Source organism: Drosophila virilis, chromosome 5, assembly GCF_030788295.1.
Source record: "Drosophila virilis strain 15010-1051.87 chromosome 5, Dvir_AGI_RSII-ME, whole genome shotgun sequence".
Lineage (NCBI taxonomy): Eukaryota > Metazoa > Arthropoda > Insecta > Diptera > Drosophilidae > Drosophila > Drosophila virilis.
In genome coordinates this window covers 10,044,860-10,060,156 of record NC_091547.1, presented here as the reverse complement: position 1 = coordinate 10,060,156, position 15,297 = coordinate 10,044,860, and the positions used below count along the sequence as shown (strand labels likewise).

At 39.0% G+C, this 15,297-nt stretch overlaps 1 protein-coding gene and 1 long non-coding RNA gene across 20 annotated transcripts in view; one reads left to right on the top strand and one right to left on the bottom strand.

The window, feature by feature from the left end:
* SLO2 (slowpoke 2) overlaps positions 1-15,297 on the bottom strand; it is a 156,946-nt gene that overhangs the window by 260 nt on the left and 141,389 nt on the right. For 8 of the 19 annotated variants that reach the window (XM_032435915.2, XM_070209856.1, XM_032435906.2 and 5 more), the window contains 14 exons: positions 14,633-14,968; positions 14,420-14,570; positions 12,926-13,453; positions 11,301-11,406; positions 11,019-11,234; positions 10,801-10,964; positions 10,421-10,532; positions 10,160-10,345; positions 9,878-10,084; positions 6,837-7,052; positions 6,322-6,527; positions 5,671-6,013; positions 3,889-4,077; positions 3,279-3,834 (listed from right to left, as the gene is read on the bottom strand). In XM_032435915.2, the coding sequence (XP_032291806.1) occupies positions 3,535-3,834; positions 3,889-4,077; positions 5,671-6,013; positions 6,322-6,527; positions 6,837-7,052; positions 9,878-10,084; positions 10,160-10,345; positions 10,421-10,532; positions 10,801-10,964; positions 11,019-11,234; positions 11,301-11,406; positions 12,926-13,453; positions 14,420-14,570; positions 14,633-14,968 (3,260 nt within the window). In that variant the 3' untranslated portion in view covers positions 3,279-3,534. The remainder of the gene's footprint in view (positions 1-3,278; positions 3,835-3,888; positions 4,078-5,670; positions 6,014-6,321; positions 6,528-6,836; positions 7,053-9,877; positions 10,085-10,159; positions 10,346-10,420; positions 10,533-10,800; positions 10,965-11,018; positions 11,235-11,300; positions 11,407-12,925; positions 13,454-14,419; positions 14,571-14,632; positions 14,969-15,297) is intronic. The other 11 variants (XM_032435911.2, XM_032435920.2, XM_032435910.2 and 8 more) reach the window with 10 other exon arrangements.
* Positions 9,665-12,317, top strand: LOC116650899 (uncharacterized). The gene is made up of 4 exons (XR_004303895.2): positions 9,665-9,803; positions 9,857-10,562; positions 10,820-11,499; positions 11,734-12,317. It is a non-coding gene; the product is annotated as an uncharacterized lncRNA (long non-coding RNA).

The window sequence follows — 15,297 nt, the reverse complement described above, 5'->3', positions numbered from 1 at the left end:
TTCATAATATAAATCCAACTAATGTGTGCCATCTTTTGTAAAGCTACTCAATCTAATAAATACATATATATATATATATATATACATATATGAATGAGGTGTATAATATAACTAATCTAGGGCGAACTTATGTGGGCATTTGGTAGAGTTTCAGGAACATATATATTATATATAATGGAAGTCTGTATAGATGCAAATTTGTATGCCAGCCGTGCGGCTAAAGTCTGTTGAGCCTATATATTCCTTAACCGACATGAAGTATGTTGGTTCAATCTGCTCAAGTGCTGCAATTATTTAACGAAACGATTCGGCAGACGTATTCATTAACATTATCTGGCGGTCAGACATATGGCAGAAATTGTTGGTCTTTTTTGTTGGTGGATTGTCTGTTCGTAGCTTTAGTTTAATTAGATTAAGCAGACACGTTAGTTTTCTGTCAGAATCGCACAAATCGGACTATTACATATAGCTATAAAAGAAGAAATTACAAGAGCATTCGGTTGTATTGAAAATATAGTTAACGTATATATCCAGAAAATGTAGTTAATGTATAAATCCAATTTTATTTCGAAAGTTACCTAATTTGATTTATATTTTCAAAACCTCTCTGTTGACCTTTAGAACCCACAGACTCCGGAATGGCAAGTAATATTTGGAAATTGGGTTCCGACAAAAACTCGATTTTATGTGAAAGATCAAGGATTAATCGGACATACAAAAACAAAAAACATTTTTATATGAAGTAATCTGCAAAAAAAACGTTTTAAATGAATCTTGTATTTTTTAGAAGATATTCAAATTAATTTATAAAATATAGAAAACGAAGAAGTAAGTAAACTTTTGAAAGAATCTGTTAAAAAATCAAAAATCATTTATCGAATATATGATAACAAATTGGCCAGCTAAACATTTGAGTTCGAAGGACACCGAAGTTCTTTCGGTTTTGTTCAGTTTTCATCAACTATATATTTTTGAATTTATTGTGAGTTTTCATGACATGTTTGTCGAGTGCCTTAAAGAGCACAGTTAAATATTACAGCAAAGTTTTATGATCTAAACTTGAATATGCTCTATGCATAGCATTCATATCAGTTAAATATAGTAAGTACATTTGGTTTTTAGTTGTTGTTGTTTTTCTTTGTGGTTCTTTGATAACTAATTGCAGGCATTGCCATTTTTGCTTTTTGTACATTGAGACATTTACTAGTTGCTAATTTGGTGACTGCTAAAGATTACCTAGATCTAAATATATATATATGCTATATGTTTTTGGGGTGTGCTAGGCTTAGGCTTAGGTAATATCCAAGCGCGCATGTCGCATAGGTTCTTGAGACACTGGAATGCATATATCATGTTTGAGTTCAGCATTTCGAACTGAACCGAGTAAAATTCACTTAGTATAAAACTGTCTGTGCTCTAGATATATAGTTATGTATATATCCTAGGTTTCTTGAATATATGTGTATGTATGTGTTTCTGTATGTATATGTGCGTGTGGTCGTAGTAGGTACATCGTATGCTTTAGCTATAGGCTAATAAATAAATTTCCTCGTTGCTGGGACGTGACTGGGTCTTCAGAGGTGCCAACCGACTGGAGATCAAATATATATATATATATATATACAGCAAGTGGGTGCTCCTTCTATATACTATATATGTATATATATATCTAATATATCTATGCATATGTGAGTGATACTTTGAATGTGTATAGCTCATTGAATTTGGTACAGTTTCGTTATTAGCTATAGGCTTAGGCTTTGAGCACGGCCCTCAAACCGAACTAAGTGCTTATCGACTAAATAGTATATATAATCATAGACATTATATCTATAACTAATTTCTGTTGTTTTGCGTTTTAGTTTTAATAGTTTGTATGCAGTTCCATCTTAAGACTAATATATACAACAACTTCTACATAGCATAGTTATTTTCGTTTCAATTTTAAACTTTTTTTCTTGTTATGTATTGTAAAGCATTAGAGTATACCAAAGCCCTTTCTTTCGAATTTTTATGTTCTGAAAACCGTTTTGTTTTTGGGTTTTACAAAAGATGTGAAAGAAATTTGCGAACGTGTCTGGTACAAAACATTGATAGCACCTTTCTTATAGTAAAATTTTATATGTTGGGTAAACTATCCAAGTGAGAACTGTGCAACGTATGAAACCTAAGGAAGTAGCTGTGCGCGAACTGTCTATGAATATTGCAGAATTATTTTGGAAAGAAACCAAGAAAAACTTTTCTACATCTAGTACTTAAAATTATCGTATATACAATATTTCCTTTCGACTAAAAAGCTGTTTTAAATTTTTATATTTTATTTTTGAGCCTCTTGTTTTGGGGCAACTAATTTTCATTAGACAGAAATATGCTTAAAATGAATTGATTTTTGGTTTTTCCTCTTACTTATGGCCTAGACCTAAATAGCAACTAACACACATGTCCGCACGATACTATTTACAGCTAAAGTGGTAGATACCTCCATTCATGCCAATATAGTTTAACTACTTTGTTGTTCCCAAAAACACATTTTGCCTCATTTGAATAAAGCATACCGAATTTTGAATATAATTTATTGCTACTCATAAGCTATAAGCGAAACGATAAACACATCCGTCTCCCAATATCCGGGCAAATTAAAGGGGGCGGGGGTCGCGGGTTCGCCTCTATAGGCTATACTAGAAATAACGCATTAGCTGCGAGATAATCACACACCACAGACACTGACAGGCTGCTCTCGGGTGGGTTGGGTTCTTAGATCATAATAGTTAGAGACGAGCACGTGATACGATACATTCTTGACACGGAAATTCATTTGTTTTCTCATAGAAAATAGTAAAAAAAATAGTAATTAAGAGAACTGCATAAAAATCTATGAACCGAAACATAAAATAAAGTTAAGCTAAGTTTATATGTTTTTAATGGGGGATCTTATGAGGTGCTTGAAAAAGGTTTATTGAAGTTTGGGTTTCCCATTCAAATCTCTTTCAAAATGGTGAATAACATGCAAAACAAATGAAATGACAATAAGTCGCAGTTTAGGACTTAGAAAATAGCAATGACTCTTGGGATGTTTTAGCAGAAGGTCAGAGTACTCATCGAAATTTACGTAAAACTGTTAGCTTGAAACCGAAACTAAAAATGATATTAGTAATATGATATTTAATTTAATAATAATTGCAGTAGTGATAATAATATCAGTTGTTGCAATTATAATGTCAATAACAATGAAGGCAATAAAAAAATATTTGTGTAAATAAATGAAGAGAAAAACTTACATTGCATGCATTTGAAAAACAATATCCGTGCGTGTCCGTGCGCCGTCGTGTCACGAAATATCGGCACGCAATCATCTCTTATTCGTTTATACATATATAAATAGTTTTGGATTTGGTTTTGGGTTAGCAGCTTGACTTGATAATAAGTAGACAAGCACTAGAACTTATCTCTACGTCTGTGTGTGCTGGCCGTATTCTATATCCATTTGTTCTTGGACATCGAGGAGCGGAGTCGACGACCCCACATCAGGTTGTATCATACAATCGTGCCCTGCAGATGCTGCGGCGACGGCGCCTGCGACGACTGCGGCAGCGAGTCCTGCGCCTGCAGCGAGGCGCCCGACGAGGTGCTCGGTCCGGGTCCCAGATCAGCCGTATTTATGGCCAGCGATGAGCTGGCGCCCAGCATGCCACCGCTGCCGCCGCCGCCGCCGCCAGCGCTGCCCCCGAGCGCTGAGGGATTTATGCCGCCCACGCCGCCGCCGCCCAAAACGCAGGGCACGCCCAACATGGGTGTCGGCTCCTCCGGCGGCGTCACCTGCAACGAGATCTGATTCTGTGCGAATGTTGAGATTTTAGAGATATGTTAAGGTGCTTGTGTTTCGCTTACCTCCATGCCGATGCTGCCGTTGAGCGATATCTTGATGGGATTGCTGTGATTCGTTGCCTGCATCAGCGTTGTGAAGTGACTGATGCCGATCTCCTCCAGCGACGACTTGCGACGGCCATGGCTGACGCCCACGCTGGGCAAGCCCTGGCGCAGCGACGAGGAGCGACGCAGCAGTATATCATTATCGATCTGCAAGTAAAAGGGAAATGGCAATTTCCAACCAAAATTGGCCGAGATTAGCGGGCAAATTTGTTGAGCAAACGGAATGGAACAAAATGTTGGCCCAAACAAAATAAACACAAACACACACAATACAAATTGGCTACAAGGCGTGTTTTGGCCCAAAGGCCAAACACACACACATATCGAACACATTGAACTCAAGTCCGTGCCGCACTCTTGATGATTTAATTATTTGCTTTATATTATTCCTATTGTTATTATTCTTTTATCCATTTATTTTTGGTGGGTGCAGCCAACACGAGTAACGCAAACGGAAACGGAAACGGAAACGTGATGCGGATTTATCCGTTGCGTGCGTGCGTTATGTTTATGAATGGTTGCTGAACTGGTTGTAGATAGTTGTTGTTGTTGTTGATAGTTCTTGTTGTTGTTGTTGTTGTTGTTGAAAACATAGTTGTTGTTGGTCTGGTTGTAGTTGTTGTTGCTGTTGTTGCGGCTGTTGAGTGCTGCGGCTTTTGAAACGCGTCAATTTCGTGAAATGGATTTGCGATTCTCTCAAAAACGGAAATGCAACCAAATTTTGATGCTCTACATGAATGTGTCTGTGTCTGTGTGTATGTGTGAGTGTGTGAGCATTGTTGCATTTAACAATGTGCTTCTTCATACAACAACTGTGCGGCAACTAGTATGCCCAAGTCTAAGTGTTATGTTAGCCAATTGGTAATTAGAACAGCAAAGAAAATGAAATTTCGGTGCACCGAAGCCAATAATACCCTTGCAGAACTATAATATAAGAGGATTTAATCTGTTCTTGTCGGATATACTACTTTTTTGTATACTGTGACGAATTCCCTGTAGAAAAACCTTAAGTTGTGGCAATTTTCAGAATCCCACCTTTATAATAAACGTATAGAATTAAATTAAAGTTATATGATAAAAGTAAACAAATACAAATTCTTTATATTATTGACCTCTGATAGCGCCAAGAAAAATTGATTAGCTTTATAATTTATGGCCCGAAAAAGTTAAGTCCGCCCAAGTTCACTTTCTAAGCACAAAACTTTTTAAGACAAAGAATAGTTTGTAGAAATAAATTTGAGTTGAATTTGCAAATTGCTAATTCTTCTACTTTTTCATTAGCTCATCAACTTAATTGTGAAACATTTTTGATCCCAAGCTTATTTACAAATTGATTAAAACTATATCCATTTGAACTATATGTTAAGTTAAGAAAATTGAATTTTATCTAGCTCCAAAAGTTTCTGCAAGGGAATTAAAAAATCAGGAACATGTTATTTTGTATTGCTGCTGTTAGCTGTGTATTTATTTAGCTACAGAGTTGCCCCCGGCATGCTAAACATTCAATGTGAATGGCAACTCTGTCGATGGCCAAATAAATGCACAGTTATCGGCTTAGATTTGGTACAGTAGTGAACACAAATGGGAAGTGTCGATAAACGTGAACGTAAACGGGAAAGCAGAAATCGTGTAATAAAGGTACATAGAGAGTGGGAGAGAATGAGTGAGTGTTACATAGAGAGAGGGTGACAGAGAGAGCGAGAGAGAGACAGAGAGGGGGGATAGAGAATAATAGCCAACCCGCAATGAATTACTCCTGCCGCGCTGTGAGCCAACCACCGTCGGACTGTCGGGTAGAGAAAGAGAATTCGATTTAATTTGCTGCATCGGGGGCGTACAGCGCTGCGAGGATCCATACCCGGCCAATGTCTGAACGCTCTGCATTTGCATGGGGTTCAAACCGGCGATGCCGGAGCCGCGACGCGAACCAGCTCCGACGGCGGTGTTGGGCATATTTGGCATTTGTGGGCCGCATGTGGCGCCCAAATTGATATTCGAACAGAACGAAATGTTCGATTTGCGGCGCGAATTATGTCGCTCGAATGTCTTTTGCGCCGAAAACGGCGACGGGCGCACCAAATAGCTGTGAATTGAATAAACAGAACGGAAGCACATTATTTTTATATTAAGGCTTTGTAAACTTAAAATATAAAATTGATAAAAAAATATATATATTTTACTAACTCATAGAGACAACAAATATTTCTCTTTGATAACTATAACTATATTTTGACACGTTTTGTATGTGGTTGATCTCGCTTCTTAAACAAATCTATAAGAAATATCTAGCAAGAATATAATCTGCCTTCAAGATACATTGCTTTCTGATATATAAGTCTGTATCTGCTGACTGCAAGGATATACTCTAATATATAAACCGCATGTACTCACATCAGATCGCCCTCCTCCAGCTTAAGATCACAGCTTGGATTGATTATCACATAGGACAGATGGTTGCGCTTCTCGCTGACATCATCATAGTCAATGGTCGGTAGATTCAGGGATTCCATGCGACTGCGCACCAGATTGGCAATTTCGGCTCTTTCGATCTGCTGGGCGTGATTATCGCGTGCCTCGTCCGCCAGATTAATGGAGTACTGCAAGAGACGATGTCCGAAATCAACAGTTAGTTCAAAATGAACTCCCAAGTGCCTAAAGGTCTATTATCTACACTCAAATGTATCTTTGTTTATGTGTGTGGGTGTGTGTGCAACTAATGAAACGATCACCTAGATGTACTTATTTTCGGGCATCCATATCCAACAGCATGCGTCAAAGCGTTCAAGCCAACAAAAAACTTAAACATAACTTCCCTAAAAACCAAAAGCCACCTACCTCGATGGGTGGGCGAACACGCCTACAATTGTTATGTGTTGTTTGTTGTTTTATGTGTGTGAAATACTTACGGAAGATCCTTTACGCTCCGAACAGCCACCCAGGCAGTTAACCGACTTCTGGCGCGGACGGTAACTAGCCGTGCCACCAGCACCACCACCACCACCAGCACCAGCAGCTGGACCCCCACCGGCGCCACCACCAGATGAGGGCGGACGATAGGTAACACCGCGCAGCATTTCCGTGCTATCCTTGGTGGAATCGGGCGTGCCGGTTTCCTCGTCATACTGTGCACATTTGGATCGGATGGTCGGGATGGTTTGTATGCAAATTTCAGTGAATTTTGGTTAAACACAAAATGATTTACATATTTAATTGATTTTTGATTGAAATGGCAGATTGTTCAATTTTATACATGGCTGATGGTATATTGTTTGTTTCGGGCTTTATGCTCATTTAACGTTAACGATGTTATCTTTTTTGTATAAATAAGTATATATGTATATATATTTTTGTAATTATTTGATTGTTTGGCCAGGTTAACATTTAATGTGTTGTAAGTCATGCCGGATAAAAACGTTTATAACTAAAAGCCAAAACATGTTTTAAATTAATTTTATTTTACGTTTTGTATTTAGCTCACATCTTGAATGAAACAAAATTAATTAATTGAAAAAGCACAGAAAATGAAAAACTATATTTCAAAAGGTGCTTGCAAAGCGCATGTTAATTTTGATATGGCAACTAAAAAGCTATAAAGGTAATTGAAAATGCATCTAAAGTACTTAATGGAGTAGAGTTTCGTGCTATGCAGCGCAATTTTGTAAACGAAGTTTTTGCTTAGTTAATTTAAATCGATTTTTTTGAATCAGGCACGGTATTTTTAATGAGCAACAAAGTTCGGGAGGCATTGCAAATGAAAACATTGTAAATTATAAATGAAGGACGTCACACAGCTTAAATACCCTCACACAGATGGGAAACTAGAAAACTAAAGTGATTAAAATATGTAGAAGGAGCAGCTTTGACTCGTTTAATAGGGATCAATTTCGAAAAAGGATACAGACAAACGGAGTTATATAACAAGGATTTAAATATATACAAAAGTGTTGCATGATTATGCTAATCGAAAGCTGACGAAATCGATAACGCGATAATCGATAAATAGATAGATAGTAGAGAGAACAGCTCAACTATATTAAGTAAACATTTTGTACTACAAACATTGATTTCTACGCCTATCGATAACAGGTATATTATCATCGATAGTTTTTCAACGATCACGTTTTACGCATAAAAACGAAATTGTATATTTCAAATATTTATACATGGCACAAACAAATTTAAGTACTCAAAGCAAGAGTATATTATATTTAAAAAAAAAAGAGAACGCAGCAGAGCTCGAAGGGTGGTTGGGGAATGCAGGTGGTTGTCTGTGGCGTGTGATACGCCTATTGATACTGTTTTTTTTTTTTGTGGCCAGCTATTGCCCTGTGGTGCAGGGCGCACAACAAGCAATTGCAATCAGCTAATTAAAGGCCTGCATGCAAGTTAAAAAAAAAAAAACAAGAACACAAAACAAAAAAGAACAACAATAAATAAAAGTACGGAGTCATGCAAGCGGAAACCTAACTAACTATACTAAACAGCTACACACACACCAACACACACATATATATATAAGCACACACACACACAATCACAACAGACACAAGAATGGCCATAGCAATTCAAGGGCTTATGAGGCAGGCAGGCAATAGTGGAAGTTGCATGAGAAATGTATTTTATTTTTAATTTTCGGTATTTATGTTTATTTTTTGTAAGTTAGTTTCTTAAAAGTTTCTTTTTTTTTGACTAGTCTATTAAATAATATGACTCACTGCGTGCGTGTGCGTTTTTCAATAGCTGGTCAAGTCCAATACAAACGCAAATCAATTAGTTTATTTTCTTTTCAACATTTAGACAAATGTTAATGGGTCGTATGCGTAATTTTTTTTAATGGTACTTTTTTTTTTTTTGCTCACACAAAATAAATTTTAGGGAAGCGGGAGGGGAACGCGTATCAATCATATTGTTAGCTAATGTGTGTGTTTATTATATACGAGAGGGCATTAGGCAAATATGAGCTAAGAATGTGAGGGAGCAGGGAGCGAGTGGAAATTTTAACCTTTGACTGGCCATTGAATAAAATATAAAAGTATAAAATCAACTACGAAAGTCTCGTTCCTTTTTGGTAAGATATGTACAAAATTAATTGGGTAACTTATACAATTTAGACTAAATCAGCACGCTATGCTTGGTTTTTTTCTGGATAAGGGATTTAGTATTTTTTTCGGCTATGCATATATTAGTACTTGGATTAAAAAACTCTAGATCTTTGTAAGCAAGTAAAAGTTACGTTAATTGAAGAAATTTTGTAAAATCTGTAGCTCTTCAAGTTCAAGTAATAATTGAGAAAAGAGAGTTTGTTATATTAAGTAGCTTCGAGTAGTAGAGTATATAAAATACGAGTACTTATAAGTATTTAATATATATTGAGTAAAATATGCAAATGAAGTTTTTATTTTTTATATATATATTTTGTGTTTTTTTTTTTTTGCGTAGACTCGTCTTGAATGCAGTTAGTATCGAAGCGTAAGCGTGTGATTTTAAAAACAATGAACAACAAACTAAAGTAAATAAATACAAAAGTAATAACAAATGTTATGACCGCTAAAAAATGATTAAAAAAGCAATCCTTTCAAGGCTAACTTAAATTATTGTAAATAAATATCTTGAATTTTTGGCTGTGTATGTTTCTAATTTGAAACGAATTTCGATAATTAATCGAAACCAATCGAAATTTATGTGAGCAAGAGACAGAGAATTCGAGACAGACAGAGAAATAGAGACAGGCTGTGTGTGTGTGTGTATCAGGTGTAAATGCGATGAACATAAGTTTAAGGCAAAATTCTCTTTTGTTAGTTTGTGCGGCCAATTGATTGGCTAAGTAGACTTTTTTTTTTTAAATTATTATGTGGAGGGCCCAAAAGTTGAAAGTAAACCTTTTGTTTTTAAGCGGTTTTTCTTTTTTTATTTATTTTTTTTTTAGCTGCATTTGTTTTGGACTCACCGATGGACGCAAGCGCACGCAATGCCTGCTGAAGGCGGAGAAGGGTCCCCATCTTTCGACCGGCGAGTTACTCACATGTGAAGTATCCGCATTTGAGGTATCCTGTGTGCGATAAATACCAATCGGTATTTCGCAGGTGGTCGAGCAGAGTTTTTGATACAAACGCCCATATGTGCGTATCCACATATCATCCTTGGTAATGCGCATCTGTCAGGGAGTTAGACCAACAGAGAGAAAGTAATAAAAAAAGCTAGTCAACAGTTGCTGTCAAATGCCACCTACCGAGGTGAGAAAACCACTGCCCGGCGCCTGATCTATGCCCAGCAGCAGGCGCACAAAGGTAATCACATAGTCCTTGACAAAGGCCTGGTAGAGCAGCGTGTCCAGCATGGAGGCACTGAAGACGGCGCCAGCGGCAAAGGGCAGCCGAAACATGTAGGAGATGTGCGAACCGCGCTCCTTCTCGCGCTGCAATTAAGTGAGCGACAAATTAACCAATGACAACTGCAGCGAATGCACCGCGCCGGGCCCCATGATACCGACCTTTTCCATTTTGCTCAGATGCAGGGCGTATTTGTCGTGTGCCCGGAACTGCATGAAGCGCATGTTCGAACTCTGTGACAACTCGGTGATGCTCTTGATGCTCGGAAAGAATCTTTAGTAGCATGGCAGAAAAATGAATAGGGTAAGAAAACATGTCATATATAATTTACTTGAGCTTTAAGCTCTCAGAAAGCTTTAAATTACATGATATTTATTAAGTGATTGCAAACTTTAAGGTTAAAGCTCGTAAAGGTAGATAAAGGCTGACAGTGCTTTGAACTTCTCTAACTTATTACATAGATGCCTAGGTAAAGGGTTTCTCTTCCAAAACGCAGCTTTGTTGAGAGCTTATTTCAGTTCTTGAATACTTTCCCACTTACTTGAACATATTTTGCACAGCGACAATTGTGTTGCAGTCGGAGAGTGAATCCTCCTCGGCTGAATTGGATAGCTCCTTGTTGACCACAACAACACTCTCGGCGAGCGTAATGCCAGCTCGCAGTAGATCATCCAGACAGTCAATGGAGCCGAGCATCCAATACACCTGGAATAACATGAACATAAGTAGAGAGCATTGAAGAGCACGCCTGTGGCTAACCAGTGGGAAGTAGGAGAGTGCATCGAGAAAGGCGACATCTGGTCGACGCTCCAACAGCAAAATGATTGGATTCAGCGAGGTCTTGGAACGGAAATGAGCACGCAGCGGTATGATGAAGTTATATATGCCATTCGAGGCATAGTCCGCGGCCAGAATGATGGTCTTGTTCTGCCACTGATACTCCTTGGCATTGCGATAGCTGCAGTGCTCACAGACCTGTCCACAAGAATATTAAAAAGTGCATCCAGTCAATGATTGTGGCCTTCAACGCCTGTCACTCACCTGGGCCAGCTGGAGGCAGCAGAGTGGCTTCTTCTCTTTGAGCAGGTAGCAAAGCGTCGGACTGACACCAATAAAAGGCGAAACTGGCGGAAAACCCTTGACAATGCTGGAATGCACAAAATTTGAGCATTGCAATTGTGAAAATGAGCTCAAATGATTGAATGTTCATAAATTTCGTGATAAGCAACAAAAAAATCAGGTAAGGAAAAGCGTTAAGTATGGTTAGCCAAATGTTAAGTGCAGGATATGAGCATTAGGAACAGGCGACTGAGCATTTAATACACAGAAAGCTTTAATTTTTGGGTAACATCGAAAAACTTGTTGTTTAACTCTTAAATGTGTCTTTTTTTCTAGATAATTGTAACTCAAGGGAGTGTAGGTACAGGGTTGTCGCTTGTTTTTGAAAATGTGATTTTTACAAAGTTTCTCTTAGGTTTTTAGCATGCAATTAACGTGGAACAGCATTTTCAGCTGGCTTAACGCACAGCTGCTGCCAATGGCTTCAACTTGGTTAAATTGAACCTGAGACCCGCCCACTTCGATGCCCACCACAGTGCTTAATTGCACACAGCTAAAACATGGGAGTTTTGTGGTCGTGGAGGCAACACTGTAAATGAACAACAACAACAACAGCAACGAAAACAACAAGAGGATAAACAACAACTTGAAGCGACAACTTTTTGTATGAATGCAAACGACAAAATGCAACTCAGGGCAAAAGCAAACAAAACCAAAAAGGATGCTCAGCCAAAAGCAGAAACAACAACAACAACAACAACAACAAGCGCACAATCAAAGTTGGGATGGTAAAATAGTCGAAATAGTCGACTATGGCATAAGCTGTAAATTAAAATGGACATAAAATGCGCTGTTTATAATGTTTTAAAATTTCTATACCAAAAATTTGTTATCGCCTAAATAAAATAATACAGTATACCCTCGTTTAACGCAACGCTCGAAGTCTTTACATTGTAAGCTAAGTTAATGAAACAAAATAAAATTCAATCTTTCAAAGGAACATTTTTTGTTTCCACAAAAACAAAATCCGAATCTGTTAAGGAACTTTTTGGTTTTTTGTATTATTTTGAGTTATGTAAACAAGATTTAAAAATTACTTTAAATAATACAAATTATATGGAATTGTTTGCCTAAGAAATTTGCTTTAATATTCTGGGAAAGCCATTTTCTTACTTTCAAACTTTTTAATTTGAATATTAATAATTTAAACCTGCGTGTTTAAGCAAACTGTTATAAGGAAATCTCTATAAAGCGTTTGTCATGCCCTTCGTCGTGAACTTAGATTTGCAGGGTATGTGTAAGACAAGACTAAAAGCGTCGTAGAGCAACATCAGCAAATCTGAAGTGGTTACGCGCCGCGTCCAAGGTAAACGTTGCAAGTCATTAAAAAATGCCCCGCGGCAGGCAACTAGCGACTGTTGCAGCCAAACAAAACATTGCATAAGCAGCAGCAGCAGCAACAACAACAACAACAATAGCAACAACTGCAACTGCAACAGCAACAGCAATAGCAACGATAACAACTCTTCAACAATGGAACATTCCAAAATGGCAGCACGAGCTGGTTGTGTGTGCCCCGCAGAGGCGCCTCAAGTGCGGCAACTTACCCGGAATAGTCGGACGCCCAAACCGGACGCGCCAAACGGCGTGTCTCAACGGAGCTGCTTGACGTGTAGGTAAAGGCCGGCGGCAGGGGCGGCGGCAGCGGAGGCGGTGGCGGCGGCTGACCGCCAGCGTTGCACATTTGTGTGCTCAGCGCCAACTGCGCCGCAGCAGCCGCCGTTGTGGTGGTGTTGGTGGTGCTGCTGCTGCTGTCGTGCGAGCAACTGCAGCAGCAGCGCTGCAGCTGACGGCGTCGAGCCGCGAGCACCGCCAGCGCGCCACCGCCCAGGCCCAGGCCCAGGCCCAGCCGCTGACTGGGCGGCAGGGCGCACTCGCTGTCGCAGCTGTAGCTCTTCTTCATGGCGCGCCGGCGCAGCGGTGCAGACCATTCAATTGACGGTGGCCCTGCCGCAGCATTGGCATTGCAATAGGCGCAGTTGGCGCCAGCAACGCTGCCCCGTGGATAGGAGTCCTCCGAGGAGCTCTTGATGAGCGAATAGGTGCGCGATTGTGGAAAGTGCCCGCCCAAGCAACTGCGAGAGTTCTTGGAGTGTCAGTTTTTTAGCGTTTCACTTGAGCAAAAGGGGTCTAGGCTAAGCTAAGGGGCTTGTGTGGAGGATAGGGGCTCATTACAGCTAATACGACATATATTATAAACATACATATACAGGGGGATAGATCAACGCGATATTTTCAGCATTCTTGTTAAATTATAAGGTAGATAAGATTTTGAAATAAGGCTTAACTATGTTTAATGGAAAGTAGTTTTAAGATTGTACTGCAAGGCTATCAATTTGACTATCGAGAGAGGTTCGATAGTCAGTTGATGTTTAAAAATGTCCCGTTTGTTTCAAACGTCGATAATTATATAGTGTGTACATCGATAAAGTTTCGATTTATGGTTCAAATATTCATTTTATCGGGAAAACTATCACTTAAAATTTCACTTTTAAAATAAAATGTTTCATCTTCTTCATAAACTATCAAAAAAAAAACGTCGAGACAGTGATGAAATGATCTGTATAATTAAAGGACACTTTCGAGTCGATAGTTTATTATGCTTATATTATCGATAAGTAATCAAAATGGAGAGTTTTAATGATCAATAAAAATTTGATGCTACATTTTGGTTATTTCATTATCTTACAATCAATATGGCATCACTTTACTTGATAACATAGTTGGAATGCTGAAAATACCGCTTAGTCCAACTATATACATACAGATACTAGACTTTAGGTAAAGTTCTTATATACATCACACTTATAGGTACAATCAGAGTGAATACAGATAGATATTTATCTAGTTGTTGGCTGTGTAATTTAAGAGCTTTCATTGCTCTCTAGAATATTTCTGGGTGTGTACACAATACAGTTATGCATATTTGTTGCTATCAATACAGGGGGGAAAAAGTGCCTCAATTATCAATTGGTTAATCAAAAAAAATAAAAATAAATAAATAATGATAAACGAAGTCAGATAACAAATTATGTACTTACGCAATCTTCTCAGAGGGCGAACGCCAGGGCATTTCATCATCAATTTCATCGTCGCTCTCGTCGCCCTCCTCGCCATCATCGTTGCCGGCTATGCTAAATGAGGAGGAGGTAAACATATCCGGCACAGGCAATATGGAGGGTCTGCGGCTGCCTGTTTGCGGATTAAGGGTTAGTTCGAATAAAATGGAATACAACTTCTGGCTATTTGCTTACCTCTACGCTGATTGAGCACATCGGGACTGAGCAGATTGGGATTGTTGGCATAGGGCACGTCCAGATGATTGCCCGTGGTGGTCAGTGTGGCAGGTGTTATGCTCAGGGAGGTGCCCATGTTGAGGCCCACGCCGAGGCCCCCGCTGCTGCTGGAGCCTGGTTGAGCGCCTGCCCCACTGCTGCCAGGTGCTGACCCGCCTATTGTCAGCGGCAGCGTTGTTGTTGTTATTGTGGTTGTTGTTGTTGCCGCCGTCGGCATTTGGGTTGTGCTGACGGTTGTGTCCTTTAGATTTTGCCTCGAGTCCGATATTATCACAGCCGTTGGGTTGTCGCTGGCTAAAGATGTTTGGAAAAGTAAATGCAACAAAGTTGTACAAATTTCTTTCAGTGCTTCGGTACGCTCAATTTGACCGCAGTGCATTAACGCAAGGAATTAAGCACAAAATTTAACGCTACTTGAACAAAGTTTCGCTTGCTTTACACGAAAATTTACTAATAGTTTAGCCAAACAACAAACAACTCGAGTATAAAAAGCAGAATGACGCACAAGTAGACACCGAAAAAAAGAGTAGGAAGAAAAGAGAGAGAGAGAGATAGAAAACGACGTGCAAAAGAAGAAAACCTGTCCAACTCATTAAAAGTCCTTGCAATTCAAGACCAAAAAG